Consider the following 17,063-nt stretch of genomic DNA (forward strand, 5'->3'; position numbering starts at 1 on the left):
TAAGGAAGTCAGAAGGATTTTTAAAGCAGTCCTCAAATCTGAGGATTGTATTATAATAGAGATTATAGCTCACGAGGCACTGTAAGGGCTAATAGCTATGAATCCCATGTTGTACTAGTAGATTAGCCAATGCTATTAAGATTCGGTTCGGAACAGTTAAGAAAGCGGATCGGTTTGTCAATCAATTTGCAGCGTTATTACAAATCTGCACGCATTAAATTGACTGAAGAGGGAAACCCGGGAACTACCAAGCCACCGAGCACCGTAGTCCTTCAAACGCTATACGCTAGAAGGCATTTTCGCTCATCGCGTGGAAAGATCACTACAGCAAGAGTTCACGGCGACCACCTCAGCCTGGGATGCGCATATGAAAAAGGCCGCTCCTCCGCTTGGCGAAAAGAAAGAGCGATGTCGAAGGAAAGGAGTTTCTTCCCTCAGACAACAAAGGAAATTGGGGGGGGGGGAGAGAGAAGGGGAGAACGATTCCTCTTCCAAGGCGCGAGCCAAGATGGAGGAGGGGTTTGGCAGTTGGGCGCGCGCGCCTAATTCCGGCTGCTTTGGAGTGAGGGTGGGGAGGCGGGAAAACCTCGCAGACTCTTCAAACTTGGCAACTTTAAGACTTGTGTACTTCAACTCACAGAATTCTCCAGCCAGCTATGGTTATTTGGGATAGAGTCCAAGGAAGATCCCAGGACAGGAAGGTTCTAAGGCAAAAATGACAAAATTCTTGCCAGGTTTACTATGGAAGGAAAGAAGTTCTAGCCTTTCACTTTCACCTTGGTGTTCTATGAATCTGGTGGTTCTCTTGTTGATGTTTTATTACCAAAGTAATAAAATCATCATCAGTGCTAGATGATTAGACTTAAAGCACTGATATTACCTAGTGAATTATCTAGTTTGATAATGAAACGTGCCGGAAAATCGGCAAACTCCGAGAGCATTCAATGACTCCGCTGATCAATCCTAAGCTACAAATATTCTCTTCTGTCGATTCTTTCACTATTCCCTTACTGAAGAAGAGTAGAGATGAGCCTGGTCTTTCAATGTCCTACTAATTTACTATTAAAAAGTGATGAAAAGAAGGGGGGGAGGGATTCATCAATCAAGATTTTTTTTTGCATTTTTTTATTTTTATTAAACAAACAACAAAAAAATCATCATCTTACATTACGTCTTGTGGAAAGTGTGTCAATTGGTTACAATTAGCTTTCCTGCATCTCTTCCAACAGTCATTACTTATATTCATATCAGATGTCAAAGATTCTTAATGAATCTTACTATCAACATAGCATAGTTCTCATTTGACTGAAGTTCTTTTAGTGTCCTTTTGCCTAAAATAATCCATAGTTAAAAACACAGCCACCTGTTGGCATTTCATTAGTTATTACAAAAATCATCCAATAACCCTAAGCCTTTATAACATTCTAAATACAGATTCGTTGACTAAATTTCTAAGCTCTTTTTTTCCAAGTAACTGTTTACAATTTATGTCCAGGTTCCTTTTGTTATGGTAGTACCATTAACTGTATCCCTTATCATTCCGTTATTAGTTGTTATAGTTAATATTGTTAACAGAAAATCCTTTACTGTTTGTATCCATTTTCTTCTCATCAAACCAACACATATGTGTACCTTATTGCCATTATCGATTATTTATTTAACATAACAATCTAAAAGTTACTAAATTACTACTTATTAATTATAAAACCTAGTTAATTTTTGTTATCAACTTTCATATATCCAATAACATTACACCATTATAACATATTCAAAATAAGGATTAATTAACATAATTTCAAAGCCTTTTTTCCCAAATCATTGTTTGCAATTTATATCCAAATTCCTTATGTTAAACCAGTACGTACGTACGTACGTACGTACGTACATACATACATACATACATACATACATACATACATACATACATATATATATATATATATATATATATCATTAACTATATCTTTTATCATTTCATTATTGTTGTTATCATTAATATTTGTTAACAAAATCATTTACTACTTATATTCAACTTCCTCACCTCCAGCCAACATAAATATATACCTTGTTACCATTATCAACTATTTATTTAAAAGGCAATCTAAAAATTACTAAATTCCTACTTACTAATCACCAAACTTAGCTACTTTTTATTATCAACTTTCATATATCAATCTGTATCCTTCCAGAATGCATATTGTCTTATTTCTTTTGCCATTTGTGGAATTAGTCTTCTCTTTATTTCCTTAGTAAAGTTTTTATGAACATCTCTCCGCACCTTGTTACTTGTTGCATCTCTCAGGTAGTCTCGGCGCCCTCCATTTGCTACTTTAATTAATTTATCTTTGGTTGTCGATCGTGCTTCTGGTACGGTTTCTCTCCTTAAAACCATCATTTTTTCCCCTTTTTTCTTCTGTACCTTGAAATTTGGGGTAGGGCTCCAGTCCATCAAATTCCCTTTTCCATACTCCCATTTTTTCGCTTTCAACCACTTTCACTCCACAAATCAAATCATTAGTTTTCTTATCTTTGTATTCATTTTTCTCTTCAATTTTTGGGGCTCCATCTCCATCATTTTTTTCTAGTATAAACTCCATCTTCTTCTCAATTCTCCCAGTTACCTCCAATAAATTTTGAGTTCCATCCCAAATCTTTTGCAAAATTAAAGTTTCCTCTTCTGAAAATTGATCCATATTTCAAGATTGTAAATTACTGCCACTCTAGCTTTCCAGACCTTTTTAAATATATATATTTAGCTTAAACACAAGATCATTTGTAATCTTCACAAGAAAGAGGTTCCGTTCCCCCCCCTCTTCCAGTGCCGATAAGGCTCTCAAAGGACACCTGTGTAAACACTTCGTGCCTTTGGCTCTTATCACTTTTAATTACGGAACTTTGAAGTACAGAGAGAGTGAAATCAAAGGAGAAACAGGAACTAATGCATAGTTTCAGAAACTCTAGCCTCTAGCCTCCGAGCGGCAGTATTGCTTCCTTTCACTCTCTGATGTTGTCTCAGACTTAAGGGAAACAAAGTTCTTAAATGGAGTTTAATAGCAAATAATAAAAACTTTTGTTACAGTAGAGAAGGAGATTTTAATCCTTAAGTTAAAAAGTAAAGCAAGAAAAAGTCAAAGAAGAAAAAACTGGTCCGTTCACTTTAAGAAGAAGAGAGGGGGGGAAAAGTTGCGAGCATTTCAATCCACAAAGTGTAATTACAAAAGGAAAAAAAGCATATTATCCAGAACAATCCAATGCAGATCAATTTCACTGCTTACTTCTTCTGCTTAAGGATTTAATTTAGCATTTAAAAAAAAGTTTTTTGTGGCAGTCTTTTTCAAAAGAAAAAGGATTCCTCACCAGATGGACACACTTTCTCTTTCTGTTTCCTTCCATTCCGGAGCCGTCCCAACTTCATCAGCCTAGGCTGCCTTTTGCCACCAGCTTGAAAACCTCTTGGATCAATCAGGGACTTTGCGGGGTCCTTGAGATCAGCAAGATGTAGTCTTCCTGTTCACCGTCTCTTTGGGACGGTTTAGGTCCGATTGGACCACCCAGCAGCAAAAGTATCGGCGGCGGTCTCGGAGCATCGAGACCACACATCCGTAACATCACGACGTTGGCTCCTCCTCCATCAATCAAGATTTCTTCAGAACACACACAGACACACACACACTGCATTTCAACTTGTACTCCTTTTGCTCTCTGTGACTTTCAGTATCATTGATCCTGGTATCCTATTGGATTGGCTTTGAGGTGTGAAAACAGTTTTACAATGGTCCTCCTTTCTCTGTTGCCAATTCTAATCAGCATTGGTGGGCAGAGAGACAGAGCCTGAAGCACTTTGGCAGTACTGCAGGATACAATGCTTTTTCCCCATTTCGTTTAACATCTACAAGAAATTTCCAGGTGAGGTAATCCATTGTTTTGAGATCCAGTATTATCAGTAAGCTAATTATATCCAGTTCTAAGTCTTAATCCTATGTCATGTAGGCAATGTTGTTGAAGTCCTAGCCCAGTATGTGGAGGCCATGTGGGTCTGGATGGGAGGAACAGACTCAAGCTCAATATTGAAAAGAATATGCCCCCCCCACCACCACTCCTAGGAATACAATTCCATTTTTAACTCTCAATAGGATGATGCTTTTCCATATGATTGTGTCCCAAAGGAGTCAATCTTGAATCTTTTGGACTCTCAATTCCTATTCAAAGAGCAGGTGGCAGTTGTAACCAAGATGGTTTGCACAGACACATTTGCACCTTTTTCTGAGTTGGAAGGCTCTTCAGTCAGTCATGCCCTGGCCACTTCACAATTGTATTACAGCAATGGAGCTGCCCTTGAAGACCATCCAGAAGCTACAACTGGTCTAGAATATAACAGCACAAATATTGATAGGACCAGCACATGAACCTGTACTGCTTCATAATGTTACCAGTTGTTTCTAGGTGCAGTTAAAGTTGTTGATTATCAGTTTCAAAGAACTGTATGGCACAGGGCTTGGCTATCTAAGGGATTGTATATTTCTGTGGTCTGTTTGATGTGATCGAGGAGGATACTGTAGGTATGCTTTAGATTCTATCCATCAAACAGTGTCATCTTATGGAACCTAAGTAGTGTGTCTATTTGTTTGCAATACCCACCATTTGAAATACAATGTGCCCCCAGAGATTCATACAGCTACAATCATGATTGGAAGAGTTAGTGATAAAAGGAAACCAGACCGTCAAAGAATATAGTGGCTGGACATCATCAAAGTTGATGCCTGCCAGAGCATGGAAGAACTCAAGTAGTGCAAGATTGGAAGATTGGAGAGATCTAGCCAATAGAATTGCCCAAGAGCTGAACCCGACTGAATGAATAACATCACCATCATAATATTCCAGAAAAAAACAATACATTATTTCATCTTCAAGAGCTTTTTCAAAAGGAACTTTTATTTTGAATTCTTGAAGAAAACATTTCCCCTTTTGTAGGGCTAACCTCACTTTAAGCTTTTGATGTGACAATAAAATATTTGGGAAGCTAGAACATTTTCCACTAGCCCAGGTGTTATGTTTTCCCAATGCCTCATCTGTTTTTAATGCCTTATATCTTCCTCCAGAAGAAAAAGAAATGACGCTTTCGTGGAGTGACCTTGTGGTTTGGGGTCACAGGCAGAGTCTTCTTAATTGGATGGGGGGCTGCTAAAAGCCCATTCCGAATGGCCAGCAATCTGTGCCTCTTATCACTGATTGGCTCTTCTTTTACTAGTTTGGCTTCAGGCATCTGCTGATTCTTAAGATGCTGGGGCAAGCGAAAAATAAGAAAAGTTAGCTTTGGCCGAAGCTGAGGGAAACCTAGCTTGAAGATCTTAAGCCCAGCAGTTGTTCTCTCTGGCTCAACACTGTTTTCTTCTTCATTAGACATTGATTTATTGTCCTGGAAAGATGGAGATAAAAAGCAATGAAAATGGGTATTATTGTTGTCTTCTGAGCGCTCTACATTTCTAATCCTCCTCACCCTATATTCTGTTAAAAAAAAATTCCTCTATAAGAATACAAAATAGTTATGTTGCCCAGAAGTGCCAGAACATATAGTCCAACTCCTCTGGAAGATCCTAGAGAAGGGTAGCCCTGAAGATTTATGTGAATTTGTTAAACCTATAGGGTCAGAGAATGTATGTTAAGAGTGGGGGTGATTTTGGAATCCAAATTTTTTGTTCCTTTTAACTCTAGGATACGGAAATATAAATCTAATCAAAAATTAGTAAAAGGAAGGGACTCATGAGTTCTGATTATGAAAATGGGTTGGACAGATGGTTTAGGTTTAACAAATGCTGTTACCTTTAATAATTGAATAAATCATCTTCAGTAATACTGTGCTTTAGTATCAAATTCTGGGAAAGTGTCAGAAAACAAAGAAATTATTGCCTTTGATCCTTGCTTAAAAGTTTTTAAGCGGTATTGAATTGCCTGCAGTCAGACATGTGAATAAAAATCCAAAACATTCCATGTATGTTAACTTGTGGTTTTTCTCACTTTGGGAAATGATATAGTAGCTTGCTGTCAGGTTCCTAATGAGGGAAGACTAACAAAATCCTAGAACAAGTCAGGAATAATCAGTTAAGTTTTCTATACCTTTTTTATCTCATATCTAACCAGTTTGGATTTTGCTTCAATTTTAATAAAATTTTTGTATTTCATTAAAAGTGGTAGTTGAGATATTAAAAATGACAGCACTGTACTAATTTCTTTGATTCATAATAGATAAGGTGGACAAGTGATAAAACAAACATGTAAGTTATGGCCCTGACATCCTTGCATGCAACAAAGCACAAGTATTAAATGGTAAAACTTGATTATGACATCATAATGCTCACTTCATTGCTCTGGCAGGGTTTTTTTCATTTCCTTGCCTTAAGTCCTTTAGAGCAGAGTCCATTAGAAGGTAATAATCAGTTGACAAATTATAGAAGAGAAAGAATGCTCTTGACTGCTACTGTTACATAAAAACACACCCCTCCCCGAAAATCCCATTAACCTTAATATTCTAAAGTAGATATAGCTCACATGTAATATAACATTAATTTCCCAAGTACATTTGTTAAAGCAGGCAGGCAGGCATTGTAACGAATTCAATATGGTCATTTAGAAAAGATAACAAGTCTACTCATATGACTGTCACACTTGCACCACCCATTTTAGAATCCTGCAGTAAAGTATCCGATCTTTAGGTGGTTATATCTATATTTTGGGGGCAAGAAGGCAGATGAAAAATTATATGAAAAAGTAAGCAAAATTACATAACTCATAATGGCAGGTGAAGGGGTTGGATGTTAGAGGGTTTTTTGTAATGAAATATGCCAATTTCAAGATTTGCACCATAATTTTTATGGGTTTTTCACCTTAGAATAACAAGAAAGGTGTCTGTTTTCATCAGTTATAGTCAGAAAAATCCAAAGATCAGAGAGAGAGTACTCAAGGGTCACATGTTACTTACCTCTAATATACCTGTCCAACACACTCATTTCCTCTCTCACACACACAAACATGTACAGTACATAGGTTAAATTTGGCAGGAAAAGGTAAGGAAATATGTTCATATTTTGCATACTGACCTCCTCCTTTGGATCAATCTCTTTTTGCTCAATAGAGGTCACAGATTTCTCTGAAAACATCATATCACCTGTATGGTTATCAGTCATCTACAAAGAACAATATAGGGTTGAATAGGATTCGCAAAGAGAAAGGATACATTTTCAAATTCCCTAGTGGCTGAGGCACTGCATGGCTATGGGATCCTTTGATCAGAATTTCCATGCAGTCCCCTCCGATGCACAGGAAAATACACATTCCAGCAATATAAGTATAATCTTTATTGTCATTGTACTTAAATACAATGAAATTGGTTTTAACCTCACTGGTGCAAAATTATAACAGAAACGAAAAAAGAAAGAAAAAGAAAAAAAACTAGTGTGTGCATGGAGTGATTGTGGTTGTATTTAAAAGTCTCACAGCCCAAGGATAGAAACTATCTTTAAACCTGTTTGTTCGGCTGGCTATACTTTGATGCCTTCTGCCTGATGGTAGAAGTGCAAAGAGACACCGACCAGGGTGTGAATCATCTCTGAGTATCTTCCTTACTCTGCTAAAGCAGAGAGATCTGGCGATGTCATCCAGTGGTGTCAGAGGGCAATATGATTTCCTTAGAGTCTGATGGTGTTGAAGTAGACAGGAGAGGAATGTGTATGTTCAAATATGCTCCAGGTTATATAGAGCCACAGCCAAGAAAGTACAAGTTTTGGGAGCATTTAAATCACGTCCCTGCTATGGCTGGCCTCAAGCTTAGCTAAGATCTGTGGCAATTTGTCATCCTGGAACTCTATGTTAGAGCACTGTTGGATAGGGAACTACTTGGCACTCACATCGGATAGTATAGATGTCTCAAAACCATGTGTATGATTTCCCATAAGGCTCTTGATACCAATTTTCCCTGGGACATTGCTGAAATGAAAATGGTGAATTGCAGCACTAATTGTCAAAGAATGAGGGCAATCTCAAATCTGTAAGGGGAGTGCAGGCCTCTGGCAAGCCACTGAAACTATAGCTACTACCAAAGAATGCTAACTGATATTGGACTTTCTTTATACCTGTAACAGAATAAGATTAAAAAATGCCAAAGGGATAGACTCAATTGTGTCACTTCAGTCAGCACAGTAAAAAGCACTTTTCTTTCAGTCAGTAAAGTTTGCTTTATTGAACTTTGCTGAATATTTCTATCAGGCGGAAAGCCAAATTAGAATGATCCTTTTTAATGTGCTTTTTTCATATCCACAGACAATTTTCTTTAAAATTGAGAGCAAAAGTTCATCCCACGTCTATCATTCTGGTGCAGTTTGCCCCACAACTTTAATCTGCTTCCTATTTTAAGTAAGGCAGCAGGTTATTAATACTTTAAATGTGTAAAAACTTTTAATAGCTGACTCTTCATCAAAATGCAGCAGAATTAACGTTAAGGCATTGAGAAACAAACCCCAGAACGTAGGTTAGAGCTCTATATAGCATACATCTATCAATGTATCAAAGTGAATATAGCTCTCCAAGATTCTTAATGTTTAAATAACTTATATGTTTCTTTCCCATTTTCTATAGTTTACTCACTTTATTGATTTCATAGTGTCTGGAAAAAGTGGAATTTCCCACTCTCCGCTGCTTATTCTCCTCATGATGGTAGTTGGGGGGCAGTTTATCAATGTCAACTGGAGTATCAAATTGATCTTTCCCCAGCACTTCCTACAAAAGGCAAAGAATGGTCCTTATGTACAGTGTAGAGAAAGTAAGGAAGTCAATGAAAATTAAAAAGTGCACAGACAATCCTATGCCTCAAAAATATTTCCAAGAATGGACTTGCCAAAAGTTTGCTAAAATGTGTAAACTTCAGAACACAAATTAGACAAAAATTTGCATGCAATTATTACATCAGCTTGAATGTAAATTAGATTCTCTACAGAGCAGCCAAGTATGTTGTCCATTTATTATGAGGAGTCTCCTTTTTCTAAAAGGATACTATAGAGTAGTACTTTAGTTTAAAACATCAAAGCTTCTTAGAAAGTATCTGATAATTGCACAGTGCTAGAACTTCCCTTCCATTTGTCCAGAGAAGGAATTGGACCCTTTTCCCCCCTTCCTTACCCGACTTTGCTCGAAGAGGTGGCTAATTTTCTGGAACAGTGTATCCATGCTGGAGGGCAGGAAACTAGCAGAAGTTGTACCGCCCTGCTTCAGAGATGTCAGTCCCCACAGGCAGCACAAAACTACCAGTAGCAGCATCTTTGCCTAGTGCACCGTACTGCAACTACCTGAACTAGACCTGCATAAAAGGCAGAAACAGGAAGAAAGATCAGAGAAGAAATGCCTTACAAACACTGCTCCTTCTAGCTATTCCCTAGCCCCCTGCTTGTTTATATATCCCCTCCAAATATTCCTCCATCATCTTCTCGGATAATAACTGATATATCCGACTGGTGAAACTAAGCCTAAATAGTGCCCCATGTCTCATCCCCAAATCCAACTCACAAAGAGTTCTGCCATCCACAGTCACTTCTCAATAGCGCAAGCTATTCTCGTGTCTGGATTTAGTGATCAGCCTGCTAGCTCTCCACCGTCTCTACCAAATTCTAATCCATTCCTTTCAGCCAACAGTTGATTTGAAAAAAAAAACAATTCCAGAACTTGCCGACATCACTGAACATGTGTCAGGTTATTGTTTCTCTATAGATCAGGAGAGGGCAACTATGACATCTTTATGACCTGAGAACTTCAAGTTCCAGAATTCCTTAACCAGCATGGCTGGCTTAAGAATTTTGGGAGTTGAATGACACAGGTCATAAAGGAACCTTAGTTGCCCACATGCTGTATTGTTAGTCTGGATTAGAAGGAGACTGTTATTTTTAAATTCACTCTTCTCTATTCTGGGTCCATTCCAGAGGTATTTGATATAATTCCCATAATTACCAAGCAGCTTGTATAGTTGGAGATAACAAGAGCCATACTCAGATGTTTATGTTTTTCAACCTCAGTAACTTTAAAGATTTGTAGATTTCAATTCTCATCTGGCTGGGAATTCTGGTAGTTGAAGTTCACACATTGTAAAGTTGTTGAGGTTGAGAAACATTGATCGAACACATCTGAAGAAGGCTATTTAAGGCCTATTGCCCTAACAAATTACAATTTATAGTGTATGCACAGATAAAACAAGAACATGAGACACAGGATAAAAGAATTCTCAGTTTAAATATTCAAACTTTTCCTGTTAGGAGCGAACAGTAACAGATGACTCCTTCAAGTCCACAATTCAACACTAACAATATACAAAAACAATATCATGCTTAAGAAAAATATAGTTTATTTGGTTAACCCAATTTTCTCTGATCACATAGTGCGTTGCATCATACACCAACCATTGCCTGAAGTGGCATGTCAAAGGTAGTTGGCTACCTTGTGCTTGGGTCTGTTGCACAAAGATCGTCAATGAAACGGATATTTTCAGGATTTCTTTTTTAAAGGTACCTTGTAGACAGAAATTTTGAAATCCAAGAATTAAATCAGCCATTTCATATAACAATAAACTTGTAGCTAAGATGATACATCTACATCTGATGAGAGAGCAATTCCCTGAGGATGGACTCCAGCACCAGTTCAGAAGTTCAGAAGATTAAACCTCTAGTCCCAGTGACCAACCTAGATTGGATCCTGCAACATTATCCTGGGACAAGTATATTTACTTTCGTTCGTGATAGTCCTACAATACAAAGAACTTTGATAAAATACTATGGAGATTCTCAATCATCCAGATCATGGTTGTGCTTTTCCAAAAGGCAACTGGACTTTCTGGTTTGTTTTTTTTCTTTGAAAATGTTCCGCTTCTCATCCAAGAAGCTTCTTCAATTCCGATAAAATCCCAGTTTTCTTGTGTTACCATTAGATGGCAGCCTAGAGTTTTGATGAAGCTGGTAGGTCTTGGCCCTAGATTCTTTCACTACTGAATGTTCAAAATGTCAGGAAATGTGTTCTACCCCCAACCCCCAGGGAAAAACTGAGTGAGTGGGAGTATATTCATAACTGAGAAAAAGAGATTACATCATTCCGAACTCCCTTCCTGAGTTCATATAGTAAATTACAAACCTGAGAGTGGAAATACTTACGCTGATCTGGGACAGAATATTTGAATCTCCTTATTAGGGCAGTTATTTATAATATGTGTCCAACTTTCTACAACTTTGAGGTTTATGCCACTGAACAAATGGAGAATTTCCTTTCCTTTACTACTAGCCAAACAATACTGAAAATTCACTTGCAACATGTATATTGCAGCACTTACTATTTTGTTTATTTATTTATGGGATTTGTAGTCCGCCTTTTTGCCAACAGAAGACCCTCAACAAGAATGATAAAAAAACAATGTAATCAAAACATAATTTTAAAAGAATATTGTACTGATATACAACCATAAAAAGTTTGCATAGACATATACATTTTTGTTGACATCTTTTAATTGTGAACAAATAAGCATGAAAACTCATTATTTTTCCTATACTTTTATATCCTTGTGTTCTGTGGGATTAAATTCTAAAATCAGCCTTGGTTGCATAGCACCTGTGATTTCACCTTTTTTTTTCTCATTGCAGCAAATCTCTCAAACTGCAAATAGCAAGTAGGAGGTTTAAATCTCCATAGTTTGATGTTTATATTATACATCATGAAAATTTAATTCATCTATTTAATTAAAAGAAAACAGATTTAAAGCAGCACATTTTGAAATGGACATCAAAAGACCAGGGCACCAGTTTGTTTTTAAAATGGCACACAATTTTTATGCATTGTATGCATCGGTATATATTTTGTTCATTCAATCTGCAAGACAGATGGTCTTTGTGAACAATATCAAACTTTTCTACAGTTCTATAAACCTTCTCCTTTAAATGCAACTTGAGCAGCTATCCATAGAGAAGATATTATGAAATAACCTCAGGTCTTTCAATTAGGGGGCTGTGCTCTGACATAGACTGGGATCATGGATCAGATAACAAGTATAGGTATGAACATAAACATGAACAAATAAATATAGATAAATGGGGACAATAAGACAGGGACAGTAGACATGCTGGTGTGCCTATGCACACCCCTATTAGAGTGAGGGCTGTTCTAATCTCTGGGGGAATTATGTTCCAGAGAGGGAGCCACCATGGAGAAGGCCCTTTTTCTGGGTCCCACCAGGTGTACCTCCCTCAGGGATGGGACCCGCAGCATTCCCTGCCTCTCCGCTCTACGGGTTGGATATATGTGACCGGCAAGAGACGGTCCCTCAGATAACCTGGTCCCAAGCATGGAAGGGCTTTAAAGGTGAAACCCAGCACTTTGAATTGCACCTGGAAGCAAATCGGCAGCCAATGCAGCTCCTGCACACTGGAGTCTGCAGAAAACCATGCAGACCACTGCATTTTGCACTAACTGGAGCTTCCAGTTGCTCTTCAAGGGCAGCCCCATGTAGAGTGTGTTGCAATAGTCAAGGCAGGAAGTGATTAGAGCAATAATGGGGATTGTTGGTCCAGAATTTATATTCAAATACATGTGGCTGAATTCCAATACTTCACTTGAATGAACATATTGTACTCTGTCCCCCAAGTCTTATCACTCATCCCCCATTTTTAAGTATTTTATCCTTTCTGCCTTATCTTTTTCTTGTTTTACATGCATCCTAAAAAATCCTGGGAACAGTAAAGAATAAGTCTTGTTTGATTAGATCATCTTGTCTGTGGCTGCAGGATAGAAATGCTATAGCTATGGGGCATACTTTAGAACTGAAAGATCCAAAATCACTTTTATCTGAAACTTTAGATAAGTCTTTCCCAGCCTTATCTTAAACTCTTGGAAAGCAGTTGCCAGTCAGAGTCTGAGTTCACTCACCAAGCTACAACAATGAAGAGATTTCTTTGGTTTTGGCTTAGAATGTAAATCCAGCCATTGTGGTCAACAAGCTATGTTTATGGCTTAGTCCAGGCATGTCCAAAGTCCGGCCCGGGGGCCAATTGGAACGCTTCCCCCCACTGGAGTTATTTGTTCAGTCTTCCATAAATAGTTCATTTGTATTTAATGTTAATGGTTCAAAGAATGTCAGGCTGAATGGTTGGCCCCACACATTTTCACTTCACCAAATCTGGCCCGCCTTGCAAAAAGTTTGGACACTCCTGGCTTAGTCCAATGTGAAGAATTGTGATAGTTTAAAAAAATATTAAAACAAACTGTAGGAAGTTATCACGCAGCCCTCTCCCAGAAAAATGAAATATCCTAGGAAATATTGATAAGGCAGAGTATTATATTTTCCTGGATGTGAAAAAGGGAGAAACACATTTTAAACACAAAGTAAATTCCTGCAGCTTCCTGCCCATCCCCACTTTGTCAATGGGCCGTTAAGAAGGCCAAGTTAGTCCACTTTACATAATAAAGAGTTCTCCCCTTCAACTCCAGAGTGATGGGATTAAGGCAGGATAATAAGCCTTCACTCAACTGACCACATGGCATCTGAACTCAATCAAACCAGGATTCAAAACTCACCCTAGAGGGTTGCCCTTGCATGGGCCCATGGGAGTCTGGCAACCAATCAGAATACATTTCTTACACAGGAACAGGAAACAGATAGGTGGGACAGAACAGATTATAAAAAGCCCTGCAAGCCCTTCTTCATCCTCTTCTCTTCCCTTCTCTTCTTCTCCACCAACACTGAAGCATGTGATCACCTTTTCTGTTCAGGGCTCAAGCCATGTGGTCCCGTCCACCATTAAAACCATCTTTCCAAGCAGCCTCCATGTCTCCAGTGTCTTTTTCCCCACTTGGAGCCGAACCCAGAAGGACATTTCTTCCAACAAAACCATGGCTTAAAGCATGTGTGAACCTAGACAGTTTTCACCAATTGTCTCTATTCTGTGTCCTGATTTGCATGCATGGCATGTTTTACTGAATAAATGGTTGGTTTAATTTACTCATTCAGCATTGATTCATTCAGCAACTTTTCGACGTCACAGTGGCATTTTTTTTTTTTTTTTTTTTTTTCAAGAAGTTTTATTGGTTTTTTTAAAAACATTTATGCGGAAAAGGGTAAGTGGAATAGTTACAAATTTTGGCAGTTGCAAGTATGGCAGACGCCCCCTCCCTCCAGACTCCTAGGTTACATCAAAATATCAAACCTTATTACATAGTCATAAAAAAAATCAGCATATTAATTCTAGAAAAAATACTTTTCAATCAGTTTATATAATTATAGTATATAGTCTAGTTGTAAATTCATTAATACTTTCGGTCTGTTTATAACATTGTGGTTTTCTTATTTATTTTTGTGATCTGAGCTTTCTTGGTGTTGCCCCTTCACCCCCCGCTGGCAGAGCTCCGGCCCCTCCCGTGTCCTGTATAACTGTTGTAGTGTCATCTGTTTTTTCTAGGTTCGCTTTGTTTTTTTCCATAAAGGCCTGTGCCTCTATGGGTGTGTTGATTCTGATTCTTGTCTCCTCCCAGAATATCAGCATACCTTCAGGCATCAACCATCTAAACCACACCCCCTTCTGGTATAATTTATTCGCCAGTTGCGAATAACTTTTCCTTTTTTCCCTAATTTTTTTGGGAATCTGCTTTAGGATGGTTATCTCCCTATCGTGGTATGTCAGTGTTTGCCCCCTTTGTACACCCAGAATTTCATCTCTTGTGGTTTTCCTAAGAAATTTAATATGAACCTCCCTGGGTACATTATGTGTTCTGGCATATGCTGAATTCACTCTATAAGCTAGATCTATCTCCCATTCCATCTGCTGTTTATCTTTGTGTATGTATTCAGCTAGAATGTTAGTCATAATGTCCCTTATATTTTCCCCATCTGCTTCTATTACATTTTGAAATCTAAGATAAAAGGACATTCTTTCAAACTCTGCTTTCATTTGTTGGATATCAAGTTCTTTGTTCCCCTTCTGTAAGGCCTCTACCCCCCCCCTCGCCTCCGCCACCCCACCCTCCACAAGGTCCAGTCTCTGTGAGTTCTTAAAGATTTGGGCTTGATTCTGTTTAATTTCATCTTTCATTTCCCTTAACTGTTTCTTAATTTCCTCCTGGCCTTGTAAAATTTGTTGAAGCATTTGTTGGAAGTCTATCTCTGTAGTCTTGGGTTGCATCAATTCTGATATCTTTGACTGTGTAGCTGGACTAGACGTTGCAGACGTTGGAGCAGAAGTAGCAAAGCCAGGCTTTCCAGGAGGTGGTCTTTTTGGAGACATGGTTTATGAAGCAAGGAGATCAGTCAAAGTAGAGACTGGGCAGCTGGAGAGGTAGAGCAGGCAGGCGAATTCAGAAGGCAGAGGATCCAAACAGATGGGGATTTCTTTAGTCACTCTAGCAGTAGATGAAAGTTTTTTTTCTCCAGAGAGTTCAAAAAGTAGCAATCCACAAGAAATTCCTCTGGGTGACTCGGAGACAAAGACCGGAAGCCTGAATTTTAAAGGTGGAGTCAGGTTTCACAGTTCATGAAGACAACGGAAGTGTGCCATCTTGCCCTGCCAGCTTTGGGCTCAGAGGCATAGTAAAATTTTTAAAAGTTCAAAAAGTTCTCAGTTCATCCATTAGTTCTGGAGCTAGGTCGAATGAAAATCACTTTTATAGGGGTGAGGCATCATTAGTTGGCTCTCCCCCCTCCTCCTCTCTGGGGATGGAAGGAAAGTCTTTTCAAGCCGCTTGTCCGAGGGAGGGGGGGAAATCCCCCTCCCTCTAGCCGCACCTCCAGCAGGGATCCGAAAGTTTAACTTTTTAAAAGTGCTGAAAAGTTCATCAATTCAAAAGCAAAGGAATGCAGAAAGGAAGCCTCTCACCATACTGCCGCTGCTTCGTTCGGAAGTGTGTTCTCCGATCGGCATGGGGCGAGACGCGTGCGCACGCACGTCCTCCAAAACTGCTCCCCGATGCCTAGAACGAAGCGGAGGAGCCCCCGCCAGCCGCCGCCGACGCCAGGACCCTCCGCGAGCCGTTCCTTCGGCAAGACGCCCCTCCAAGGCGTCTTGTGCCCCCCCAGAAGCGGGGGAAGCCCACCGGGAGAGCTGGAGCAGGCAGCGATCTGCCTGTCGCCGTAGCCGCCGGAACCGGAAGTCTCGACGTCACAGTGGCATTGAATAAGGAAACTCAACACTGGTCCTCTAAGCTGTGTTTTATAATTCATGTTTACAACCCACAATGTCTCGGGTGATCAATTTAGTTTAGTAGTTAAGGCACCAGTCTAAAAGGAAGAAGACTGGGAGTTCAAATCCTGCCTTAGCTATGAAAGCCAGCTGGGCTGACCTCAGGCCAATCACTTTTTCTCTCTCCCAACCTACCTCACAGGGTTGTTGTTGAGAAGAAACTATGAGGAGGAAGAAATTAGATATGTTCATTTCCTTGAGTTATTTGTAAAAATAAAGGCAGGAAATAAATCAAATCTAGGCCAATATAATACTTTTATTTCAATTTAGTTGGTGATGGATGCTTCACTCCATCACCAACTAAATGCTTCAGGAAGAATCTGTAGGAAACAGTACATTCTTGCAGTTTTCAGCCGTCAAAATAGTATTTACCTGTAATACTGCTTGAGTTTTAGCTGGCACTCATCGATGAATATTAGTTTGTCAGATTTCTTTTAAATGCCATCTAAAGTGTCTAAATTTTCTGAAAATTATCAGTGCAGAACCCGATTGCACATGGGTTACTTTGTCCCAGCATTTTCAAGACTCATCATAAATAAAGGTACGACCCATCCTTCCTCCCAATTCCTTTGCCGTCCAGTATTTTCCTCCCGTGGGGATGTGATATCAGTCTTCTAGGTCCCGCCCCCTTCTGCCTCCAACCCCGCCCCTTCCTCCCCCTGTGAAACTGACTCACTGCTGCTAATTTAATTCCTCTGCTTCATTCCAAGGATTCCAGAGGAAAACTGTCACCTTTCCAAAATACCACGCAGGCCTGTTGCTTCTTTGCGTACACTACCACATCTTAGCTCTTCTTCTTTTTTTTTTTTTTTTGCATCC

The 17,063-nt window shown here is 39.1% G+C and overlaps 1 protein-coding gene across 4 annotated transcripts; it reads right to left on the reverse strand.

The window, feature by feature from the left end:
* Positions 1 to 4,965: 4,965 nt before the first annotated feature.
* DKKL1 (dickkopf like acrosomal protein 1) lies at positions 4,966 to 17,052 on the reverse strand. 4 transcript variants are annotated; one of them, XM_081969690.1, is made up of 5 exons: positions 16,977 to 17,052; positions 9,169 to 9,346; positions 8,638 to 8,769; positions 7,095 to 7,181; positions 4,966 to 5,416 (listed from the first exon to the last, which is right to left on the reverse strand). In XM_081969690.1, the coding sequence occupies exons 2-5, from the start codon at positions 9,304 to 9,306 to the stop codon at positions 5,084 to 5,086; spliced, it is 690 nt and encodes a 229-aa protein (XP_081825816.1). In that variant the 5' UTR covers positions 9,307 to 9,346; positions 16,977 to 17,052; the 3' UTR covers positions 4,966 to 5,083. The 4 variants fall into 4 exon arrangements, with proteins under 4 accessions (XP_081825816.1, XP_081825815.1, XP_081825814.1 ...); XM_081969689.1 differs by having other exon boundaries at positions 16,921 to 17,020; XM_081969688.1 differs by lacking the exon at positions 16,977 to 17,052 and adding an exon at positions 16,617 to 16,853.
* Between the last annotated feature and the right edge of the window lie 11 nt (positions 17,053 to 17,063).

The sequence above is a fragment of the Natrix helvetica genome (assembly GCF_964273705.1).
Source record: "Natrix helvetica genome assembly, chromosome: Z".
Lineage (NCBI taxonomy): Eukaryota > Metazoa > Chordata > Lepidosauria > Squamata > Natricidae > Natrix > Natrix helvetica.